The sequence below is a fragment of the Ambystoma mexicanum genome, chromosome 1p, assembly GCF_040938575.1.
Source record: "Ambystoma mexicanum isolate Mex_15411 chromosome 1p, UKY_AmexF1_1, whole genome shotgun sequence".
Lineage (NCBI taxonomy): Eukaryota > Metazoa > Chordata > Amphibia > Caudata > Ambystomatidae > Ambystoma > Ambystoma mexicanum.
The window spans coordinates 1,500,416,123-1,500,440,984 of NC_090921.1; the positions used below are offsets into that span (position 1 = coordinate 1,500,416,123).

The 24,862-nt window shown below is 46.9% G+C and overlaps 1 protein-coding gene across 1 annotated transcript in view; it reads left to right on the forward strand.

The window, feature by feature from the left end:
• Positions 1-24,862, forward strand: part of KLHDC9 (kelch domain containing 9) — a 398,404-nt gene that overhangs the window by 242,424 nt on the left and 131,118 nt on the right. The window contains exon 3 of the mRNA XM_069607190.1: positions 4,632-4,800. Coding sequence (XP_069463291.1) covers positions 4,632-4,800 — 169 coding nt within the window. The remainder of the gene's footprint in view (positions 1-4,631; positions 4,801-24,862) is intronic.

Genomic DNA, 24,862 nt, shown 5'->3' on the forward strand with positions numbered 1-24,862 from the left:
CAAATAACAGACTCGACATTTGCGAGCCCGTTATTTGCGCCCTCCCCATTCCCATTGAGGCCTTTGGGGGCTCAAATGGAATGGCATTTTCAATGGGGACTTACCGGTCCCGTAAAGGTTGGACTACACCGGTAAGTCCCCATTGAACGAGACCGGTGCCGGACCCGTTATTTGTGGCAGTCATGGCGCAAATAGCGCCATGACTACCACCAATCTTGGAAAGTGGCCCAGTATCTCTAACTCATTCGGTTCCACAATTCGAATCACTGTGCTTGATGTTGTGGAACATAGCTGGTCTCCTGAAACATATGGATGATGCATCCCGACTAGATCTGGTGTGTTCCCATGATATAATTGCCCTGCAAGAAACCTGGTCCCTGGTGGCCCATGACATTCAGGGCTTTGCAACTTTCCACGTACCAGCAGTAAAAGGGGAAGGTGGGGCGCCCAAGCGGTGGATTGAATCTCTGGGTTAATGTGAAGTTATTCACGTCAATATGCATGCACCCCATCGTCTCAGGAGATTTTATGGAAATAAAGCTGCCCTCTCTTGATGGGTCAAACCTTTTGCTTATTAACTTGTATAACCGCTATGATAATCTGGCTAGCAAATACTTGTTTCCATTGCTGGAGGAAAGAGTCGCCAAAATGGCGGGCAACTCAAATTGGCCCGATAAAAATTCTTATTTTTGGAGGCTTAAATCTTAAATGTGAACCACTTGAAACTATGCTGGGGCTCACTGAGGAGGAGGATGCAATATGGAGTGTGGGGGAACTGGTGGCGGTTCGCTCTAAAAGGAATTATAGACTTGCTGAGGTAGTAGCAAGAGTGCTCCTGGCCCTTGGCCTCAGGGCGTGCAATGGAAGATTTCCAAGTGACTGTCTCGTGGCCAAAACCTTTGGAACCCTCTCCAAATTCAGCCTGATATATTACATGTTGAGGAACGTCGAATGATGGGAACACTTCCAGGATTTTAAGGTGTTGAAAAGGCCGGAAAGCGATCATAATCCTATTGTAGCCTCTGTAGCAGGGTCACTGTTTGGCATAAAAGGGGGAGCTAGTGGACTAAACACTATACCAATTAGGATAAAGGGTGGAGCCAGAGGTGCCATCAAGTGGCACTCATTAGATTTAGAGACCAAATAACCAGGCATATATGCGAGTATTCATTCCCCACTTGAGATTTTTTGTCTCAGCAAGGCTGACAATGCAGATCACTTGTTAAAAGTGCATGAAATGATTGTTAGCATCGTGGGAGTTGGGCTGAGCAGGTCTCGGTCCATTGTGGGCTGTAGGGTGGCACGCAGTACCCCATGGTATGACAGGGAATGTTCAGCTGCCAAAAAGGCATTGATAGAGCACGCCAAGGGGCTTAGAGGAGGGGGCACATTGAATACAGGTTCTCATATTGTAAATTACTTAAAACAAAGAAGGTGGAGTACTCCGAACATCTGTAGGATAATCTCCTCCAGACCTCTAAGGTGGGTGACTCTAGGGCCTTTTGGCAATGTCTTGGGGTCGGGAGGAGCAGCGACTGAAATTTAACTCAGAAAAGCATTCCTGAAGCAACCTGGATCACTCACTTTGGGAACCTTTATAAGGCAGAAAACCTGGCTTCTTGTACGAAAATTGGGGCTATCTCTGATATGCCTAAGGAGGGAGACAGTGTATCCCTGGTGTTGACCATGCATGACAATGAGGTGGCTCTCATGTCGCAGAAACTGGGGAAAGCGCAGGGCCAGACATAGTCCCCATTGACTGGTACCAACAGGAGGTGGTTATATGGCTCCCCTATCTGATAAAACATTTTAATGGTCTGTTGGAAGCGAATAAAGTTCTTTATTCATGGACCCAAGAAATTCTTGTCCCCATATACAAGAAGGGAGATAGGGGTTTCCCGGATAAATACCAGCCCATCTCCCTCCTTGACACTTGTGGCAAGGTATTTGCCAAGGTGGTGCTGGGACACTTGGGCGCATGGAGTCGGGAGGTTGGGGCTTTGCATCACCTTCAGGCTGGCTTCCAGAGCAATGTTAGCAGAGTGGACCAAGTTTTAAGAGTCTATCTGATCTTGGAAAAATATGTTGCACTACGGACTATGAAAATGTACGCCGACCGCGTTTGACAGCGTACCCAGAGCAGGATTGTGGAATGCATTGACTAAATTGGGTGTGCTGTCTGGTATCCGAAGAGCAATTCAATCGCTCTACACCAACAATGGGACAGAAATTAGGTATAGGTTGGATGGCTAAACCACGCCAATAGTAAAAATTGATGTTGGAAACAGACAGGGCCCTTGCACCTAGTCTGTTTTACCTCTTTATCAACCGGATCATTCATTTATTGATGCCTGAGCACACTAACACCCCATCGATGGCAAATGAGCGAATCCCAATCCTCCTATTTGCTGACGATGCAGTCATCCTCTCACTGACCACAAAGGCCTTACAGACGCAAGTGGCAATTTTTTAGAGTTTTTGCGCGAAAAGCGCACTCTCAATAAATGTTCAAAAAATGCAGTCAATGGTGTTCAGCAGACACAGGGTTAAGAAAACACCACAGGTCACAATCAGTTTAAGAGGTTGGTCTATTGAGCAGGTTATGAGCTATGATTATTTGGGGGACTAACTTGCAGCAAATTGTGCATGGAAAAACCAGGCGGGCCCGGTAAGTGTCATCTTGCAGATTTACAAGAACCAGGCCAGGTAGGCCGCTCTTTATGAAGCTGAACTGTGGGGTATTTGTAATTCAGGTATGCTCCAGGTTGTGGAGCAGAAATTCCTTGAAACAGCTCTAGGCCTGCCCATAAATGCACCTAATTCTCAATTTTTTAGGGTGTTGGGCCTGCAGAGCATCGGCTTCATTTGTCAAATGAGGCCAGGGTTTCTCTGGGCTAGAGTCTGGACAAATGGCAATTTGGGTTATTACAGAAGAGCTGTTAGGGATGTCTTATCCCAGTTGGGAAGATCTAACTTTCCCTGGCTATCGGCTATTAGAAATGAGTTGATTGCCTTGGGGATAGAGAGTTATTGGTTCCAGCCTGGAGCAATTCCAGGAAACTTTAAAATGCCATTAAAAAAGGCCTACGAAAGCATGTGGGAGGGAGAAACCTGAGCAAAACTTGTAAGTTCAGCTAGCCTAGTCTCTTGCTTGTCCAGAAAAGAATGTCCTGGCTTTGAATGTTATCTCGATAGAATGTAGTTGAGACGATGAAAGCTCTTTATATGAAACTGCGTATCTGCATTCTTCCCCTCGCTAGTCTAAGGCATAACTGGAATCTTTTTAATTCAGCAGCCTGCCATTTCTGCCCAAATGAAATTAAAAGCGTAGTCCATTTTATCTTGTTTTGTCCAGAGTATCCTCATGTTCGTAAAAAAATATTTGATACAACTTTTTAACTAGTTTCACATTAGAAGGGTCAAGGAGGCGCACCACCTTGGTATGGCGGGGGGCTGCAAAATACCTACCCACTGTATTGGGAGCCACTTACTACAGGCTTGGAGAAAGATCTAAACATGTTACCCCAGTGATGAAAAGTCTTCTAGTACTGGACGCCTAGTCGATTGTTTTATATATTTTTACCTGTTTACTTGAAGTGTTACAGCACAATGTAGATGTATTTTTATTCATTTTTACTAATGACGGTCAGGGCCCGATTCTTAACTTGGTACAGTGAACGCGCTAAAGAGCACGATTCACTGCGCCAAATCAGGACGCCCAGGCTCCACCACTATTATCAAGTGGGCCTGGGCGTCCTCCTAGTGCACGACAGTGCCCCTTCAGCATTGCGTCGTTTTTGGCTCAATAGGCGCAATCCTAAAATTTCGGCAACATTTTTGTAAAATAACAACATATTCGTTATTTTACAAAACTGCTGCCGAGAACACAGGTGTATATGAACACTTTCATAGACACTAAAGTAAGCAGCTTCAAGGTTGCAAGATACAACGATGCTTACTTTGGTGTCTATAAAAGTGTTCATATACACGTGTGGTGAATATGAACCGAAAAGGTCGTTAATGCTTTTAATAACCTTTTCAGTACTTAATACCAGTTGAGAATCGGGCCCCCAGTGCTTAATGTGATTTATAATCTTGTACATTTTTGTATGTGACTTTTATGATCTGTGTTGGATCGAAATAAAGTTGTAAAGTAAAAAATATGGATGAATAGACAAGGCAGCAATTAACAGACTTAACCATAAGACAAACGGGGTCATCACGAGTTTGGCGGTAACCCTTAAATGCGGCAGTTATGCTATTACCTCTGCATTTAACGGTCCTCCAAATCACGGGTTTGGCAGGATTTACCCCCAGCTCTGAGCTGGGGGCAAATCCACCACAAGTTTGCCAATTTTCGGCACCAGTACCGTGCGCTTATACCGCTGGCGGTAATGGCGCCGAAAATTCCCCATTGGGCCCAATGGGGAATGGGGACTTCCTGAATGGGCCCAATGGGGACTTACCATTCTGCCAAAACAGTGATCCAGTGCTAATAGCGCCAGGGGGTTGGCGGTAACGCTAATAGCCCCAGCGGTAATACCGCCAGGGATACCGCCCAGCTTGTGATGAGGCCTAAAGTCTAACTTTGACAGCAAAGGCATGCAATAAAGTGTTTTCTATGTATTTAGGTACAAAGAGGAAGCATCCCGAACAGCTTCAAGGTCTGGGCATTCCGCAATGCTGGTTCACAACAAAGGGTTAAATGACAAAGATGCCGGCTACAAGCTTCTGGTGTTCGGGGGTCGGGAATCGACCGAAGTAGATGTGGCTGGCCACTGGGGCAGGGAAAAAATGCATGTAAGTGGAGACCATAGTCCATACGATTCATGTAGATTTCAAAGAGATATGTGGCAACCGATTTATCTCTGTCAAATGTTGCTATCCTACACCATTTCTCAACTTCCCTCATATTAAGTGGCATGAAGCATCCTGCTATGAAACACAGAAAGGACGGTATGTGTGAAACTGACATGGTAACGCAAAACAGAGTCCTGAGTGGAAAGGTGGCATCAAATACCAAACACACATGCCAATGCAGCTGGTATGAAACACGTAGCAAACCATGCCACTATATCATCAACAAAGAGTGCATATCATGTTTTCTTGAGTCTTCTCTGTTATTTCTATTCGCTTTCTGAGTACTTTATTATCCACCACACCTGTTGCCCTTGTACCTACTGCAACATCTACTGCTTTGAATTTGCTTTACTTGAGAGCCCATGTTTCCCAGCTTGTTAAGCTGCACTTAAGTCCTTTGTGCAATCGTCTGCATTAAGAGAAAATACTCTTAAAGAAGTGTTACTCCCGTGACGACCATTCCAGTCTTTCCACCCTTCTCTCTTCCTAAGGTCTCGTTCTCTTTCAGACAAAGAAAATCTTTCTACCAAAACCTCATCACCTCTTTTTCCCCCCTCACCCTTCTTGCTCATTCACGCTGCTCAATAATCTTTGTGTGCCTTGTGGTTCCGAGCCCAATCTTCATTCTGTTCTGTCCGCCACTGACTTTGCTTCTTACCTTTCTTCTGAAATAGAACACTGTGCTTTTCGCTTCCTCCTGGTGCTACTCTAACTATTCAACGCCTCCTTTTCCCACTGCATGCTCTTTTCTCCCTTTCTCTCTTCCTACTCAGGCAAACCTCGGCTCCCTCTTATAAGATGTCAGCACCTGCTCTTGACCCTCTGCCTTACTCCTCCCTTCTGTATTTTCTTTTCTGTTATGTTTGTGCACTAGGGTAATTTTTGCCTTAGACCTAATACTGTGGAAAATTGAGCTTGAACTTGTGTAAAAAAGTTTTAGTAATATGGGTCCATATGTTTATTGCTGCGGAAGTGTTGTAAAATGTATACATGCCTTTATTTTGAGCATATATATTAACAAAATCTAAATGAAGCCCAGAACCTACAACTACTAAAATGAATAATGGGAGAGGTTCATCATTTGACCAAATATTAAGTGCTCCTTCAGCAGGAGCCCTCCAGCAATAAACATCAAGGAATACTGTAGCATTTCTTTTAGCTAATGATTGTTTGTCCATATATTTATGGTACTGGATAACTCCAGGATTGACCAACATCATTTGACATTGCTTTTTTCAGCATGATGTATGCCATAAATTACTGGAATATTTAATAGAGGCGGACCGCCTTTATGATTTCAAATCCAAACTAAACAGAAATGTAAGAAGAATAAATCACTAAGGGTGTGTATGTTTGTATTAATAACTATTGCTACTGCTATCATCTTTTTCTAATATATCACACAGCCTGCAGTAGTTATGGTTAAGTTGCTCAACACATAGGAAGAGCACTTTTTGGGTGGCTTATAACTCCTCTCCCTGTGAACGAATCCTCACAAAACTCTGCAAAATAAGTATATGGGCCGGTCTGAACTAAGTTTGGTGAGGTTTCGTCAAGGGGGAGCAAAGTTATAGGGGGGTCGCACATTTTTTTTTCTCCATAGACTGAATGGAGAAAAACTTTGCTCACGCCTACAACCCAAACCACTGGATGTATTTTCACCAGATATGCGGCAGGAGCGGCGGCTTGGTCCCGAAAGCGGGCTTTTGTAGATTTGGTGAAAATCCATCCAGTTGTTTTTGAAAAAAGAGGTAATATATAGGTCGAAAAAAATGTGTGATATCTGGCTCGGCTACGCAGACCCATTTCCTTGTTCGCTCCACGGACCACTCTCCTATTGGATCAGGGGACCGCAGACACTGATGCGCCCGCTGATTGGCTGGACGGAAGTGTGATGAGCGTCGTAATTTTCGGAAACGCCTGCCATGTTGTATCCGTGGATATTCGCTAATAGCACGGCAGCAATAGGAGCTCCAAAACATGTTTTGGGACATCTGGAGGTGGAAGAGGGCTTGGAAAGGGTGCGGGAGTGAAAGATGGTTTATTTGATGTATTTGTTTAGGTGGAAGAAGACGGCGTTGTGTTTGCAGTGTCCGCGGACACCGCAGTAGTTCGCGGATAAGTTCTCGAGGAAGCAGCTTATGTGGTGACTGCAGGCAGGCTTCATTAGGGTATGTGAGTGCATTGTAGATGATATGAGGATGTTTGTATAGGCTGTATTGTGCTGTGGTGTTTGTGGCTGGCTACACTTTGTCCACTGGTTGAGGTACTTTAATAGTATGGGCCTCATCATGAGTTGGGCAGTATCCCGGCGGTATTCCCGCTGGGATACCGCTCACGCAAATAGCGCTACCGCCAACTAGCTAGTTCCCTATTCCCCATTGGGCCCATTCAGGAATTCCCCATTCCCCATTCGACCCAATGGGGAATTTTCGGTGGAATTACCGTTGGCGCTATTACTGCGAAGTAATAGTGCCGAAAATCGGCAAATTCCCGGTGGATTTCCCCCCAGTTCTGAGCTGGGGCTAAATCCTGCCAAACCCGTGATTTGGCAGACCCTTGAATGCAGCGGTAATAGTGTTACCACCGCATTTAAGGGTTACCGCCAAACTCGTAATGACCCCCTATGTCTACAAAAGGATATAGGGCTTTAGGTGGCTGGTTTAATGGGTTGAAGAGTGTGCTGACTGGTTGCATTTGCTGGAACACCATGTGTACAGAAGTGTATAGGGTCTCAAGTGGATGTCTTATGTGTTTGGGTTGTGCCCACTGGGTAGATTATTGGGTGCATGGCTGTGTTATGCTGTGGTGATTGTGAGCAGCTACTAGAGTCTTGGGTGCATGGCCGGAGGCGATGCACTCAAAAGTTGGAGAGTGTGCCCACAGATTGAAGTACTGGAATGGTATGTGTAGAAAAGTGGACAGGGCCTCAGGTGGCTGGCTTATTGGCCACAAGAGTGTGGTGACTGGTTGCATGTACTGAAATGCTATGTGTATAGAAGTGGACAGGGCCTCAGGTGGCTGGGTTAAGTGTGTGGGTTGTAGCCAGTGTATCGATTGTTGGGTGCATGGCTGTGTTATGCTGTGGTGATTGTGAACACCTAGTAGAGTCCTCAATGCATGGCTGGAGGCGATGCACTGAAGAGTTCAAGAGTGTGTCCACAGATTGAAGTACTGTAATGGCATGTGTAGAAAAGTGGACAGGGTCTCAGGTAGCTGGTTTATTGGACACAAGAGTGTGGTGACTGGTTGCACGTACTGGAATACTATGTGTACAGAAGTGGACACGGTATCAAGTGGATGTCTTATGTGTTTGGGTAGTGGCCACTGGGCAGATTCTTTGGTAGTTTACTGTATTATGATGTATTGGTTGCAGGCAGTAGAGTCTTGGGTGCAGAGACAATGCATTAAAGAGTCTGTACATTGGCTGGAAGTACTGTAACAGTATGTGACTTGAAGTGGATAGGGCCTCAGGTTGAAGTACAAATGTGTACAGGGCCTTAGGTGGCTGGTTTATTGGATTGAAGAGTGCTCTGAGTGGTTGTACGTACTGGAATACTATGTGAACCAAAGTGGATAGGGCCTCAGTTGGTTGGTTTATGTGTGTGGGTTATGGCAGTGTGTAGATTGTTGGGTGATTGGTTGTATTATGCTGTGGCGATTCTGAGCAGCTAGTAGATTCTTGGGTGTATGGCTGGAGGACATGTATGCAACAGCATGTTCACTGGCTGCAAGTAGTGTAATAATATGTGTACGAAAGTGGACATGGTGTGTGTCTGGTGGTTTGTTGCACTGTCTTGAGATTCTTGGGTGTATGATACTGTATGCAGTGGGAGGTAATTGTGGCAGCTAGTATAGTTTTGGGTTTATGGCTGGAGGCGATGCACTTAAGAGTCTAAGGGCCTCATTAGGACCCAGGCGGTAAGGGGTTTACGGCGGCGTAAACAGCGCCGACCCTTACCGCCTGATTCCAAGGTCCCTTAGCGCCATGGCGGATTAACACCTGCTTTTAGCAGGTGTTAAAATCCATGGCGCTAAGGGACCATGTTGTTAATTACGGCACCGTAATTTACGGTGGCGTAATTAATGCCTTCCCCACTCCCATTATGCCCTATGGGGCAAAAATGGGAATGGGGAAGGATAAATGGGGATTGGGGACTTACCGCCCCGCCGACCTCGGAATGGGGCGGTAAGTCCGCCAACCACCATGGCGTAAACGTAGTTTACGCCATGGTGGTAAAGGTACGACCCAGGCGGTAACTTACCGCCTGGCTCGTAATGAGGCCCTAAGAGTGTGTCCACAGATTGAAGTACTGTAATGGTATGTGTAGAGAAGTGGAGGGGGCTTCAGGTGGCTGACTTATTGGAGTTAAGAGTGTGGTGACTGGTTGCATGTACTGGAATATTTTGTGTACAGAAGTGGGAAGGGTTTCAAGTGGAGGTCTTATGTGTTTGGGAAGTGGCTACTGGGCAGATTCTTTGGTAGTTTACTGTATTATGATGCATTGGTTGCGGACAGTTAGTAGAGTCTTGGGTGCAGAGGCCATGCATGAAAGAGTCTGTCAATTGGCTGGAAATACTGTAATAGTATGTGAATTGAAGTGGATAGGGCCTCAGGTGCCTGTGTTATGTTTGTAGGTTGTGGTAAGTGGGCAGATGTTTGCCTGTTTGGCTGTATTATGCTGTGGTGGTTGTGACCAAGACCTAGAGTGCATAGCCAGAGGTCGTAGATCGTAGGTCATGCATTCAAGAGTGTAGGCCGTGGTCACAACCACTGCAGTACAATATAGTTGTGCACTCAACATTGTGATATTGGTATGTGGATTGCAAGTCTTCCCATGCATACTCTGCAAAACTTAAAGTGACAAACCATGTGGGTGGGCCAAGGTTGCGTAGCATAAACCGTACATCTGTGTGATGTCGGAACCAGCATTCTTTTGTACCACACATGTTTGCCAAGATATTTGCAATACTTGACTGTAAAACGTCATCTTTCTCTTGCACCTTTTAAAGTAGCTGCATAGCAGACATGTTTTGAAAATTGGAACCTGTTTTCAATGTATGTGCAACTCTGTAACATAGAGTTGTTAGTTCACTTTCAAAGAGGAGGTGGGATATGTATTCAATGTTTTGTCTGAATCTGGGGTCTTCAGAATACATTCGTAAAGAGCCTTATTCTGATGCTGTGCGCATTTGAAATGTTTCTAGTGCATCGCCTATAGTGTCTTTGGAGTGCAGTGGGTGAATTGTATAGTGGTCTAAAATATTGGCGGCTGCAGTAGGATCTAGAAGTTCAAATTGTCCAGTTGCTGAGGAATCCTGAATTATTTTCGTGGTTTCCCTCAGGTTTTCTTCAATGTCTATTTCTTTGTAGTATTCATTGTTGTCTTTAAGATATAGCAGGGCTTCTCTAACTTTGTTTAAATCCACTTGTTGCTGCCCATTCACTAGGATAATGAAAGATTAGTCTATTGGCCATTGCACTCCTTGAGTGTCTACATTTTGTTTGAGATATAATGGCAAATAAACTACTTTGCCACAAATGCCTTTCAGTAATTCAGAGGGAGACAACTTCGCTGTTTTTGGTTGAAGGCATATTATCGCTTGAAATTGGTGTACTGTTTGGATTATAATGTTCTCATACAAATTAAGCTGTTGGAGTGGTTTTGGCATGGGAATATTTCCAAGTTATTACTGATAGCCAGTGAAGGCATTTGGTTATTGTCAAGTTTTGCAATGCAGTATGTGCACAGTATTGAGGGGTTAGTAATTTCGTATTTGCTTTCTGATATAAGGTAGATAGCTAATTGGAACCATTGGGATTCCTCATTGTCTTCTATTTTGTGCATTACTTCTACAGTTTTGGTGCTCTTTTTATAAAAGGTCCTGCTGCAACACACACATACTGGGTTTGGTACTTCAGCAGATGTGCGTTTAAACTTTGCTATTTCTTTTTTGTATGTGTTTAATCGAAGGTTCACATCTGCAAGGGTGCTGCTTCTCTTTTCTAAAGTTACTGGATTTTCTAAGTGCTCTTCAGTTCCAAAATAATGGAATATTTTCATTCCAGCATAAACTAAAATTGATTTCACGTATTTTTTACCAACAAGACACCTTATTCATGTTACAACTTTGTAATGTCTTTATTTTATGTGTTCCAATTGTTTTCTATTTATGATTGTACTTGTTGAGTTTTCTGTATATTTCAGTAGTATTTTGTGTACATATTTGATTAATTGATGTTTTGAGCAGTACCTGCTCATAATCGGATTAATATCTGACTGTCCTTGAGAACGTGATATCGATATTGCACCTGTATATAATGAATAATGTTTTATTCAAAGGTTCTAGTTATAAGGGAGGTTGTATACAAATTGTTTGCACTACAATTGCTCGAATTACAATTGACCTTTGCACAATTGACCGAATTTTGAAGGTCAAATGTACATATATGCGGGGGGAAACACCCCAAAACCCCCCACCCAAACCCTTATATATATATATATATATATATTTCGAATGGATTGTGTCCTCCCACGTATTCCTCATCTTATGGTAATTTGTATCCCAGCTCTGCTGCTTCAGAAAAATTCATATTTTGTTTCACCAGAGGGCGCTGTGTCGGAGGCCGCGGAGTTCACAGTGTTGAAGTCCCTCGAGGGCCGCCGTTGAGTGTCGATGTCATCCGCTGTATAAAGGGCTCGAGTAGCGCCCGTTACCTCAGTTCCGTTTTTCCAACGCAACTGCTTCGTGTTACGAACGCCACATCAGATCTTTCCTCGACGATGTCCTCATTATATACTCCCACCACACCCAAGACAGGGTTAAAAAAATGTCAGAAGTGTGGTAGGAAAATGTCGACAACCGACCCCCATCCGAATTGCCTGTGGTGCCTCAGCCCAGACCATCGGGTTGAAAAGTGCGGTTCCTGTCAGGCCATGTCCAATAAGGCTGTTAGGGAACGTAGAGGTAAGCTGATGATGGGGAGAGAAACTTATAAGTCTTCTAAAAGACAAAAGGATTCAGATGAATCCTGTCGAAAATCTCGTCATGAGTCGAGGAGGTCGAAATCAAAGAGTCGCTCAGGGAAATCCTCCTCGCCTTCGAATAAAAAGTCGAAAAAGCGACGTCACAGGTCTTCTTCCTCCTCGTCCTCCTCTGAGAGGAGAGTAACTTATCCATCAAAGCACGATTCCCCAGAAAAATGGGAGGCCTTCAGGGCTTCGATGCTTAAAATATTCGTGAAAGTTGCCCAGACCTCCTCAAAGTTGTCGCGTGGTGATCATGCTTCTACCTACTCTAAAAGTGACAGAGGAAAATCAAGATCTAAACACGCGAGAGTTGAAAAGGAGTCGAGAGTGTCTTCAAGGGAAAGTTCCCCGACGCCTCATACTAAGTCAAAGCCTCCGGTGCATAAATCGGGGTTAGCGGAATCGACATCGAAGTCGAAGTCAAAGCCAAAACTCGACTTGACACAGTGGACGACCACAGCTTCGAAACCGCTGATGAAAATGACGTCGACACCCTTGGCTGCATCAAAGCCTTCTTCAACAGCATCAAAGCCTCCTTCGACTTCGTCAAAGCCAGCGACATCTATATCAACGCCTTCAATGCCTTTATTGAGGCCTTTTTTGATTCCAAGGCCCAAGTCGACGCCATTGTCCATACCTAGGTCGATTCCACCTTCTTTACCTGAAAAATCTTTCCATCCTCAACCTACACAGGAATTTTTCAGATCCATGTCCTCCATTTTTGAAGAACACTCCTCTGAAGAGGATGTCACTTCAGCTGGAGTTAGGTTTGGAACTAGAGAGGTCCCTGAAGAGCGAGTGAACCCAAATTCTAAAATAACAGATCTTTATGACTGTCTGCAAAATGCCAGTGGCTTTCACTTCACCTGAAGTGGATTTTGAAAGACCAGACCCTACAGATCATGCTGACCCTAGTTATAGGAATTGTATGGGAAGGGTCATTGATTTTATGGGTTGGAAGGCAGCTTCCCCAGATTTCGACCAGGATGACATGACGGACATCCTGAGTGAAGGTCCTTTTAAAAGATCTTGTTCTTCCATTCCATAAGGGACTACAAAGAAGGGTGATGGTAAATTGGAATACTTCTGATTCTATGTCAGCAGTAAACAAGAAACCTTTACCAAAATATAGACCATCTTTATCAGATCCAGAATATTTATCGAAACATCCCACCTCTGAAAGTTTAGTGGTTCAAGCTGCAACCTCCACTAGGCAATCAGCTTACCCATCAATACCACCAGACAGAGATGATAAAGTTGATGCTTCGGCCCGGAAAGTTTTTTCTTTGGGCAGCATGGCCCTTAAATCGACTAATGTCAATTGCACATTAGCAAGGTTTACATATACCCTGTGGGACTGCATGTCATCAACGGCTGAATGCATCCCAGAAGGTGAGGACCGGGACGGTTTCCTGGCTATAGTAAAAGATGGTAAAGAGGCTATGGAGGAATGCCTTCAGTCAGGACTGGACACTGCGGATAGTGAAAGCAGGTCCATGGCATCTAGCACAGTCCTACGCAGGTTTGTGTCACGCCGCCCGCATTGGGGTCCACTTACCTGAAGCGGCGCGCCCCATCCTGGAGGATGTACCCGCGCTTTCGCTTGGGGGCTCCAGGGTTGTCCTGGTCCTCGGGCGCTTCCGGGTTCCCTGGGCATGCTGGTCTGCGCATGCGCGGGCGGCCGTTTCGTGTTCTCCGCGCATGGGCACTGCACGGGGCACTCGGTTTGGACGGCATTGCGGTCCACGCCTCTCTCCAGGCTAGCCAACGCCTGGGAGACAGCACGGCTTGCGTTCCAAGCCTCCCAGGTGTTGGTAGCCCTATTTAAGGAGCCCGGCCATTCCTTCAAACTGCGTCTCAACGCGGTTTGAATTAGATCGTGTTTCCTCGCTGGTTCTTTGTGCCTTTCTTACCTGTTACCTGATTCCCGTCCTTTCTTGTTCCTGGTACCCTGCTGGTACTTCCCGTGGTTCTGTTGTCCTGTCCTCTCCTTGTCCTGGTTGGGGCTCTCTATCCCTTCCTTTTAGTTGGGTCGTTCCCTTCTGTTCCTTTTAGTTGGCTCTTGCCCCTTGTACCTTGTCTTGTCTTTTACCGTGTCTGCCTGCCCGCTCTGCCTCCCTCTGCCTTGGTGCCTTCCTTGTGAGCCGACTCTACCTTCCTCTGCCGGATCCTGCCTCCTACGAACTTCCATTGTGACCTGATCCTTGGGACTTCCACCTTCCGGATCCAGTCCTCCTTGGGCCTCAGTATCGTCATCTGGAAAGGCTCCCCCTGTCAGTGCTTGCACTGTCCTGACGCCATGCTAATCAGGGGAGAGCGCACCCGTGGTGTTGGGAGCTGGTTCACCTCCAACCCGGTTCCACTCGGGCGGGAGCTGGGCTGGCTTCCCGCGTCATCAACTACATCTCTGCAGGACTCCTGACAGCCTGGCATCATCTTCAAGGTCTTCAACTGGACGAACAGGTACGCAATGTCCTTGTGACGCAGTCTATTACAGATTGAGACGCCTGCCTTCGGATACTTCGGACTCTGAGATGGAAGAGGACCCAGGTCTTCGTAATGAAGTACAAGCTCTTCGTGCTGAGATGACTGCACTCCGTCAGGAGAATGTGACATTACGTCAAATGGTGACACAAAACATTGGGGCAATTCCACAGTCTGAAAACACCATGGCTCACACCGCACCCATCAAATTCGATGGAGATCCCAGACGTGTGGGTGAATTCTGCAAACATTGTCGGATACGTTTCCTCTACCGATCGACTCATTTCAATAATGATGAAGCCAAGATCGGCTACATATTGGGCAACTTATCTGGGAACGCTCTTGCTTAGGCTACACCCCTGGTTGTTACTAATAGCCCCATTCTTAGCGATTTCTTGGCCTTTGAGAAAGCGTTCTTGGAAGTTTTCCAGTCTCCTAATCTGGCCTCCACAGCACAGAATCAATTGGTGGATATTCAACAGGAAAATACCGATATAATAACTTATATCAGCCGTTTCCGTCAACTGGCGACTGATTCCCTATGGCCAGAGATAACACAGAAGACCTTGTTTGGCCGGGGATTAAGAGAGGAATACAAGGATGAGTTGTTGCACATTCCTGAACCCGAAGATCTTCAGAAACTTATAGAACAAGTTTTGAGGATAGACCAGAGATTGGCCGAGAGAAAGGGTGAGAGACGTCGGTTCGAGAAGGTGTATCCCAGGCCCTCAACCTTACCTACTGAATGCCAGTACCTTCGGATTCCTCTACTGAGCCTATGCAATTGGGTGCAGTAAGAGGTCCCTTATCAGAAGAAGAGAAGAAGCGCAGGAGAAGTCTGCGATTGTGTCTATACTATGGAGCTGCAGGTCACTATCTGGGTACCTGTCCTTTGCTTCCTATCTTGAAAGGGGGAAACTAGGAGACCTGTCGTCTACTGGAAAGTCTACGACAGGTCCTTCTTTGCTACAAGACCTTTCTTGTGCCAGTACGGCGTTTCCACCAATGCAGCCAGCCGTCTTGATGATTTTGAAAATCAGTCTAAAGTGGCAGGATAAGACAGTTGATGTCCATGGTTTGTTGGATTGTGGGGCTTCCGGTAAATATATTGCGGAGGAATTCGCCATCAACAGCGGCATACCATTGCTTACCAGAAGAAAGGCGATACCAGTGGAGGTCATTGATGGTACGCCTTTATCTTCCGGACCCATACGGTTGCATACAGTTGGCATGCTATTGCAAATCGAGGGTCATGAGGAGAGAATTTCTCTCAATGTCATCAAGTCACCTTCATATCAAGTGGTGTTGGGATTACCTTGGCTTTTGCGACGCAATCCCTCGATCAATTGGGAGTCCCGAATTCTAGTGTTTACCTCTGCTCTTTGCCTTCAAGAATGTTGTGGTTCCGTCCCGTCATTGAAGTCACCAACCTCAACACCTCTTACTTCTGGTAAGAACCCATCTGGTTTGTGTTCCTTGTCCCAGATTCCACATGCATATGCTGACCTGAGGACCGTGTTTTCTGAGCCTGGAGACATACCCCTTCCACCTCACAGATCTTTTGATTGTTCCATTGACCTAATCCCGGGTGCAGTGATCCCTCATGGGAAGGTTTATTCCTTGACTCAGACCGAAAGACTGGTACTTCCGAACTACTTGGACGATTGTGTCGAGAAAGGATACATCGTACCTTCCAAATCCCCCGTGGGATTCCCGCTGTTTTTTGTGAAGAAAAAGGAGGGTACCCTACGGCCATGTATCGATTATCGTCAACTGAATGACATCACCCTTAAAGACAGGTACCCGTTACCTTTGATTCGGAACATCATGGAGTCATTACGGTCAGCCAGAGTATTCACCAAACTAGACCTTCGCAGAGCTTACCATCTGGTCAGAATCAATGAGGGCGACGAGTGGAAGACGGCCTTTAAGACTCCATTTGGGCATTACGAATACAGGGTAATGCCCTTCGGGTTGTGTAATGCCCCGGCCGTCTTCCAGCGGTTTATGGATCACATCTTCAGCGACTTGATTGGCATCTCGGTCTGGGTTTATCTGGATGATATCCTGGTCTTCTCGGACAGCCTGGAGGAACATGTTTTCCATGTACGTGAGGTTCTTCTACGTCTATCACAGAATCAGTTGTTCGCCAAAGCTGAAAAATGTTCATTTCATCGGAACAAGATGGAGTTTCTGGAATATGTTATCAGCGAGGATGGAATCCACATGGATTCTGATAAGGTACAAGCAATCCGAGATTGGAAACAACCTCACGACTTGAAGTCCCTTCAAAGATTCTTGGGATTCGCCAATTTTTATCGGCGCTTCATTCCTCAATTTTCTCGTGTCACGGCCCTGTTGACACGTTTGACCAGCGTTAAGATTCCGTTCCTTTGGGATTCAGAGGCGTCAGCAGCCTTTAACTGTTTGAAGACGGCATTCAGTACAGCTCCTGTTTTATGTCATCCCAACGATGAGATGCCCTACATCATTGAGACTGATGCTTTCAACTTCGCTGTTGGGTGCTGTTCTCTTACAGAAGCATCCTATATCTGACGAAGAACACCCGGTGGCCTATTTCTCACGAAAGCTCGCTCCTAGTGAACAGAACTACGCAGTCATAGAGAAGGAGCTCCTGGCCATCAAGACTGCGTTTGAGGAGTGGAGGCACCATTTGCTGGGTGGTCGTTTTCCTGTAGAGGTCCGTACTGACCATCGCAACTTGCAGTTCTTACGATCCTTGCAGTGTCGCACCGCTCGACAGGCCAGGTGGGCCTTTTTCTTTTCTCACTACGACTTCAACATTTCTTACATCCCCAGCTCTCAGAACATGAAGGCTGATGCCTTATCTCGCTCTCTGGAGAAGGAAGAGAAGGATTGCAGTTCGAACGCTCCATTGATTTCTCCTAAGCATTTTCTTTTAACGATTTCTCCTCATCTGCAGAGAATAGTACAAGAAACACTGGTTGACCCAGATCGAGCCGACATTCTGAAGCGACCACAAATCACTGAACGCAATGGTCTTCTGTTCTTTTTGAAACGGCTGTACATACCGACGTGTTCACTTCGGTTAGACATCTTTCAGGGGTTTCACGATTCGCAAGTCGGTGGTCATTGTGGCATCAAGGCTACTCAGGAGCTGGTTTCTAGACAATTCTGGTGGCCGGGTTGGGCCAAGGAGGTCAAGAGTTATGTGAAGGGTTGTCCAATCTGCGCTCAGACCAAGACGCCTAGGAGAAAACCTTTGGGACTACTTCAGCCTACCGAAACACCGCCCCACCCATGGCACACCATCGCCACTGACTTTATTGTCGAGCTCCCGCCTCCTGAGGGCTACACTTGCATTATGGTGGTAGTGGATTGTTTCACGAAGTATGCACACTTTATACCTTTTTTAAAGATACCTACCTCATCTCAGATGGCTCTGGCATTTCTACACAACATCTACCGACTTCATGGATTACCGGAGAAGATCATCTCAGATCGTGGCTCACAGTTTCTCTCCTCATTTTGGCATCAATTATGCAATCACCTTGGTATCCGCAGAGCTTTAAGTTCTGGTTATCACCCACACACTAATGGACAGACGGAGAGAACTAACCAAACTCTTGAGCAGTACCTATGCTGTTATGCCAATGCAACTCAATCCAACTGGGTGAAGAATCTAGATTTGGCTGAGGTGTCCTATAACAACGCAACGCATACTGCTACTGGTGTCAGCCCTTTCTTTTGCTCTACCGGGCTACATCCCAAGTTGGTTCCTTTTAGTCCAGTACTGCCCAGCGCTGTTCCATCTGCGGATCAATTGGTCTTCGACATCCAGAGGCAACACAACCTGGCCCGGGGTAACCTGGTTGAGGCACGGGAGCGCATGAAAAAGCAGGCAGATAAGGGTCGGTCCACGGAGCCGGATTTCCGGGTGGGCGATTTGGTTTGGTTGTCCTCCAAGAACCTGCCAGTGCGAAATCTGCCCACCAAATTGGCACCCCGATTCTATGGGCCTTTCAGGATTTCTTAACGTTTGTCCTCAGTTGCTTTTCGGCTGGTGTTACCCCAATCCTGGCGAGTGCATCCTGTGTTTCATGTCTCCCTTTTGAAACCCTTTGTGAAGGATATCTTTGGGCGTTCCGGTCCTCGGCCATCCTCCATTCAAGTACGGGTGGTCCTGAATTTGAAGTGCAGGAGATATGTGACTCACGGATTCGTCGGGGTGTGCTCCAGTTCCTTGTCGATTGGAAGGGTTACCCTGCTTGTGATCGCACTTGGGAGCCACGCTGTCATGTGCATGCCCCCCCGTCTTGTCCGTGACTTTTTCTTTCGTTGTCCCTGGAAGCCTGGGGCCCCAGGTCTTTTTGGGAGGGGGCATAGTGTCACGCCGCCCGCATTGGGGTCCACTTACCAGAAGCGGCGTGCCCCATCCTGGAGGATGTACCCGCGCTTTCGTTTGGGGGCTCCAGGGTTGTCTTGGTCCTCAGGCGCTTCCGGGTTCCCTGGGCATGCTGGTCTGCACATGCGCGGGCGGCCGTTTCGCGTTCTCCGCGCATGCGCACTGCACGGGGCACTCGGTTTGGACGGCCTTGCGGTCCACACCTCTCTCCAGGCTAGCCAACGCCTGGGAGACAGGACGGCTTGTGTTCCAAGCCTCCCAGGTGTTGGTAGCCTTATTTAAGGAGCCCGGCCATTCCTTCAAACCGCGTCTCAACGCGGTTTGAATTAGATCGTGTTTCCTCGCTGGTTCTTTGTGCCTTTCTTACCTGTTACCTGATTCCCGTCCTTTCTTGTTCCTGGTACCCTGCTGGTACTTCCCGTGGTTCTGTTGTCCTGTCCTCTCCTTGTCCTGGTTGGGGCTCCCTATCCCTTCCTTTTAGTTGGGTCGTTCCCTTCTGTTCCTTTTAGTTGGCTCTTGCCCCTTGTACCTTGTCTTGTCTTTTACCTTGTCTGCCTGCCCGCTCTGCCTCCCTCTGCCTTGGTGCCTTCTCTACCTTCCTCTGCCGGATCCTGCCTCCTACGAACTTCCATTGTGACCTGATCCTTGGGACTTCCACCTTCCGGATCCAGTCCTCCTTGGGCCTCAGTATCGTCATCTGGAAAGTCTCCCCCTGTCAGTGCTTGCACTGTCCTGACGCCATGCTAATCAGGGGAGAGCGCACCCGTGGCGTTGGAAGCTGGTTCACCTCCAACCCGGTTCCATTCGGGCGGGAGCTGAGCTGGCTTCCCGCGTCATCAACTACATCCCCGCAGGACTCCTGACAGCCTGGCATCATCTTCAAGGTCTTCAACTGGACGAACAGGTACGCAACGTCCTCGTGACAGTCTATAACAGTTTGCATGGCTAAGGAAATCTGGCTTTGCACCTGATGTGCAATCTAGATTACTTAATATGCCCTTTGATGGCTTGAGGTTGTTTGGCAGCAAGGCGGACGAAAGTTTAGAGAAGCTGCAGACCTCAAACGCGGCAAAAAAATCACTTAGTGCCGCTATAAGGCAACCTCAACAACACTCTTACGCAGGCTCATCTTCCTGGAAGAGTCGCTTCTAGTCCTCTTTTGGAAAAGGGAGGGGGCAGGCCAGTCAGAGAGGCAAAGAGAGAAAACCCTTTCGTGGTGGAAAAGAGAGAGGTGCTAGATCAGCCTCAGCAGCGGCTAATTCCTCCTCAGCCACTGATGTAGCCGCTGCAAAGCCACTTTGAGGTCTTCACTGACAAGACACCGGTGGGAGTCAGAATCACTCGGTATCTGGATGAATGGCGGGGCATTACGTCAGATGCCTGGGCACTAGAGATAGTGACCCATGGTTACTGTCTTCCTTTTCATCAAAGACCTCAAGATCATCCACCGGGAGCCAACTCTGTAAAAATTCCAGACCTGCTCCTTGTGCAGGAGATTTTAACCCTGCTAGAGAAAGGTGCAATAGAACATTTTACTGTAGCGGAGACGAACAAGGGTTGGTACTCCCCTTATTTTCTCATCCCCAAGAAGGACGGAGGATTGAGACCCATCTTGGACTTAAGAAACTTGAACAAGTTCCTCAGGAAGGACAAGCTCAAGATGGTGACCCTTTCTCAGATCCTTCAGGCTCTTCAACTTCAGTACTGGCTGGTTTCATTGGACCTTCAGGATGCTTACTTTCATGTGCCAATCCATCTCAAGCACAGGAAGTACCTGAGGTTCGCAATTGGTGGTTCTCATTATCAGTTTCGGGTTGTACCATTTGGGCTAACCTCTGCCCCGACGGTTTTCATCAAACGGATGTCGGTGGTGGCAGTGAGTTTCAGAAGAAGGGGGATTCACATCTATCCTTATCTGGACGATTGGCTATTCAGGGCGAGTTCACCGAACGAGCCCAGGAACATCTGGCCTTGACCTGCCACTTCTTACAGTCTGGGCTTCTCCCTCAATTCCAAGAAGTCACAAATGATTCCAAGCCAAAAACACCAATTCATCGGAGCAATCCTGGACACTTCCTCAGGGAAAGCCTCGCCTCCCGAGGAGAGAGCTCACCACATTCTGCAGATGGTAATGAAGTTTCAAAATGCCCAACATCTACCGGCAGTCGACTTTCTAAGGTTGCTAGGCCTCATGGCATCCTGCATCTTTCTGGTGCCAGAGGCCAGATTGAGGATGAGATCCCTTCAATGGGCCCTTAGGACTCAAAGGTCCCAGTTTTCAGGGGAGGTGGCAGATCTTCTGCAAGTCTCGACCAAAGTGACTCAGGACCTCCTATGGTGGTCTTGCAAGGAGAATATCCTCAAGGGGATATTGCAGCTCTGGTTCTGGGCAATGCAAGGAGGAGTCTCTCTATCGGCAGTTCACCTAGTGTAACACTCACCTGGTATCCACGGGGACGACACTCAGCCTGTTCTGACCTCTTACGACCTCGAACCCTTCCCTGGAGGCTATTCGACTGGAGACTGGGCCTTGTTTTCTTGGATAGTGTGCTCTCCGTCCTGCTTTCAGCGCAGGGGCGCGTTGATTGATGCAGGCTCGTTGCTGCCTAGTTTCTTCACTGGCAAGAGTCCGACAGGTAAGTATAATGATTCTTTTGAACAGTTCTCTAACTTCATTCCTTTCCTTCCTTAGATGATGGCCGGCGTCCGGGGATGGCGGCGTGCTGCTGAGATGAGTAGCACTGAAGGTGAGTGAGAGCGCGATGCACGATGCACCCCTTTCATATTTCCATTGAACTGAGTTCTTTTTCTGTGTCTTTTAGGTTCTGCGACGTTTTCAGCATGGATGCCGGTTATGAAGAACAAATGCGCTGGGTAAGCGCGGTATACAGAGCCACTAGATGTTTCCACGCTAACCTGGAGTGTCTTTTCCCTCTTGCAGATGGATGAGAAGTTCCAGAGACAGAGTTCCCCCAGAGCGGCAGGGATTCAGGTAAGCGTTTGCAGCTCGTACAGTATTTAAAAATAAGCGAAGATATGCAGAATGCTTACTAATGCCTTTTTTCTGTTCTTTTCCCTTTTCCTTAGTAAGCGGGGTGCCGGGATGGGAATGACACCGCCGAAGATGCCCGCAGAACAGAAGGAGCGATGAATGATGGGCAGAAGCGCCGCAAGGTAAGGCTGTTCCTAACGGTGTTCTTGTTCTTGCAGGAGCTGAGCGCAGAAGAAAGATACATGCCTACTGGAGACCGATCCGAACACGGTGAGTGTCACTCAGCAGGTGCAGAAAACGCAAAGCATGTTTCTCAGCCTGGGTGTGGCTTAAATAGTCTCTGGGTATTCCAGGTGTCTCTGGGCTGAACCACACCCAAAAAACTAGACCGCACATGCAGTTCTGGGAACTGAAATATGTGGGGGCATCCATCTTGTCCCCATCAATGCATTACAAGTCCAATCCCCAATGTTATCCTATGGGAGAGAGTGAGTCTGGTGCCACGAGCGCCAAGTCTGACTCCAAGTCGGTCTTTGGAGGGATGGAGAGGCCCTTGAGGGCCATGTAGGTGATCATGGCCTGGCTCCAGCCTGACATCTTGGAGGGCTGGGGACATGAGGGGCAGGAATCATGACACCTAGCTGGAGAGCTGAACACAGCGGCGGATGCTCTGAGCAGGCAGAGCACAGTCTCCCACGAATGGGAGCTAGCTCAGGAAGTCCTTCAAGAGATCTTCGCCCTTTGGGGAACCCCTCAAGTGGATCTGTTGGCGACCGGTGCCAACCGGAAGTGCGAACTGTACTTGCCAAGGGAATTTCCTCCAAGAGGAGCTCTAGGGGACGCATTTGTGGTGGACTGGGTATTTCCACTCCTCTATGCGTTTCCTCCAGTCCCTGCGAAACCTCAGGTAATCAGGAGGTTGAGAAAGTTCAGGAAAACCATGATTCTAATTGCACCGGATTGGGCCAGGAGGACGTGGTACCCGGATGTTCTGGACATGTCCATCTGCCCTCCAATACGTCTTCCACAAAGAGAGGCTCTTCTCTCACAACAGGAAGGTCGGGTTCTCCATCCAGAGGTCAAGACACTCAGCCTTCATGCATGGTTTCTGAGAGGCTGAGATATAAGGATTGGGACCTCCCGGATGACGTCATGGAGATTTTTCTTTCGACCAGAATGCCAGCAACAAAATCCCTGTACCGGTGTCGTTGGAACAAGTTCAGTAACTGGCGCAGGGATAAGAATGTGGATCCATTTCTTTGTAATACTCCAAAAGTACTTTTTTTCCTCTTACACTTGGCCAATTTGGGGCACCAAGTTGGCACTACGAAAGGATATCTGGCAGCGCTATGTATCTTTAAGCGTTCCTCAGAAGAGGTGTCCTATTTTAAAATGCCCTTAGTAATTCAATTCTTGAAAGGGCTAACAAATGTGTACCCCCGACACCTTTTCCGGTGCCCATCTGGGATTTTAATTTAATCTTAAAATTTCTCAAGTGTGCCCCTTTCGAACCTTTACGTTCTTGCCCATTAAGACTTCTCACTCTTAAAACAATTTTGTTGGTTGCTATCAGCCTCTAGGGTGAGTTGCAGGCACTTTCTTGCAAGCCTCCTCACACCATTTTCCATAGGGACAAGGTTATTCTAAAAGTCAAACCATCTTTCTTGCCTAAAATAGTTTCTGATTTTCATCTGTCACAAAAAATTACCTTACCTTCTTTTTATCCTCCACCTCACACTAGTAAGGAAGAGAAAAGGTTGCATAGACTGGACCCAAAAAGGTCTCCGTTTCTACATTTCCAGATTGGCAAATCTTCGACAATATGACCAACTATTTGTTGAGTATACTGGACACAAATTGGGCCTTGGAGTGTCTAAACAAACCCTATACAGATGGATAATTAATGCTATAAATTGGCTGGAAAAGAGCCTCCAGATGGATTAAGGTCTCATTCAACTAGAGGTATGGCAACTTCCACGGCTCTTCAGAGAGGTGTCCCGGTGCAGGATATTTGTGCTGCGGCCACCTGGTCGTCAATGCACACCTTTGTGAAGCACTGTTGCTTGGATTCCACTTCATATCAAGGAGGACTATTTGCAAAAGCTGTCCTTCATTCAGTCCATAACTAAAATGTCTAGTACTCCTACCTCCAAATTTACCACTGCTATGGGAGTCTATCATAAAATGAGGAATACGTGTGAGGACACAATCCATTCGAAGAACAAGTTACTTACCAACTGTAACGTTCATTCGATTGGATGTTCCTCCCACGTATTCCTCATCGACCCGCCCAACCTACCCCTCCGTACAGTTTATGCCTGTTGCACTCTAATTTCCTTAAGAGCCTTAGGACTTAAGACCTGATCAGCTGATGCGACAATGGAAACTGTAAAAACAGAACTGAGGTAACGGGCGCTGCTCGAGCCCTTTATACAACGGATGACATCGAAGCTCGATGGCGGCCCTCGAGGGACTTCCACTCCGCTGCCCCGAACACAGTGCCCTCTGGTAAAAAGAAAAAAAGAATACATTTCTGAAGCAGCATAGCTGGGATACGAATTATCATAAGATGAGGAATACTTGGGAGGAACATCCAATCGAAAGAACGTTACAGTTGGTAAGTAACTTGTTCATCCAACCCAATATATTACATGGCCTGCGGTAGCGGCCATGTAGTTATGGTTACGTTGCTAAACCTATAGGAAGAGCGCTTTTTTGGCGGCGTATAACTTCGCTCCCCCTAGATGAATCCTCACCAAACTTTGCCAAATAAGTATATGGCCGACTCTGAATTGTTTTGCAAAGTGCAAAGTTTGGTGAGGTTTGATCTAGGGGGGCAAAGTTATAGGGGGGGGGGTTCCAAAAGTTATTTTTTCCTATAGATATAATGGGAAAAAATGTATGTTGCGCCTACAGCCCTAAACGCCGGACACATTTTCACAACATTTGCGCCAGGAGCGGCGGCTTGGTCCTGAAAGCATGCTTTTGTTAATTTGGTGTAAATCCGTCCAGTAGTTTTTATTTAAATGACCAAAACGGAAGGCAAAAGAAATTGTGATATCTATGTCCAATACGCGGACACACTTCCCTGTTCGTTCCGTGGACAGG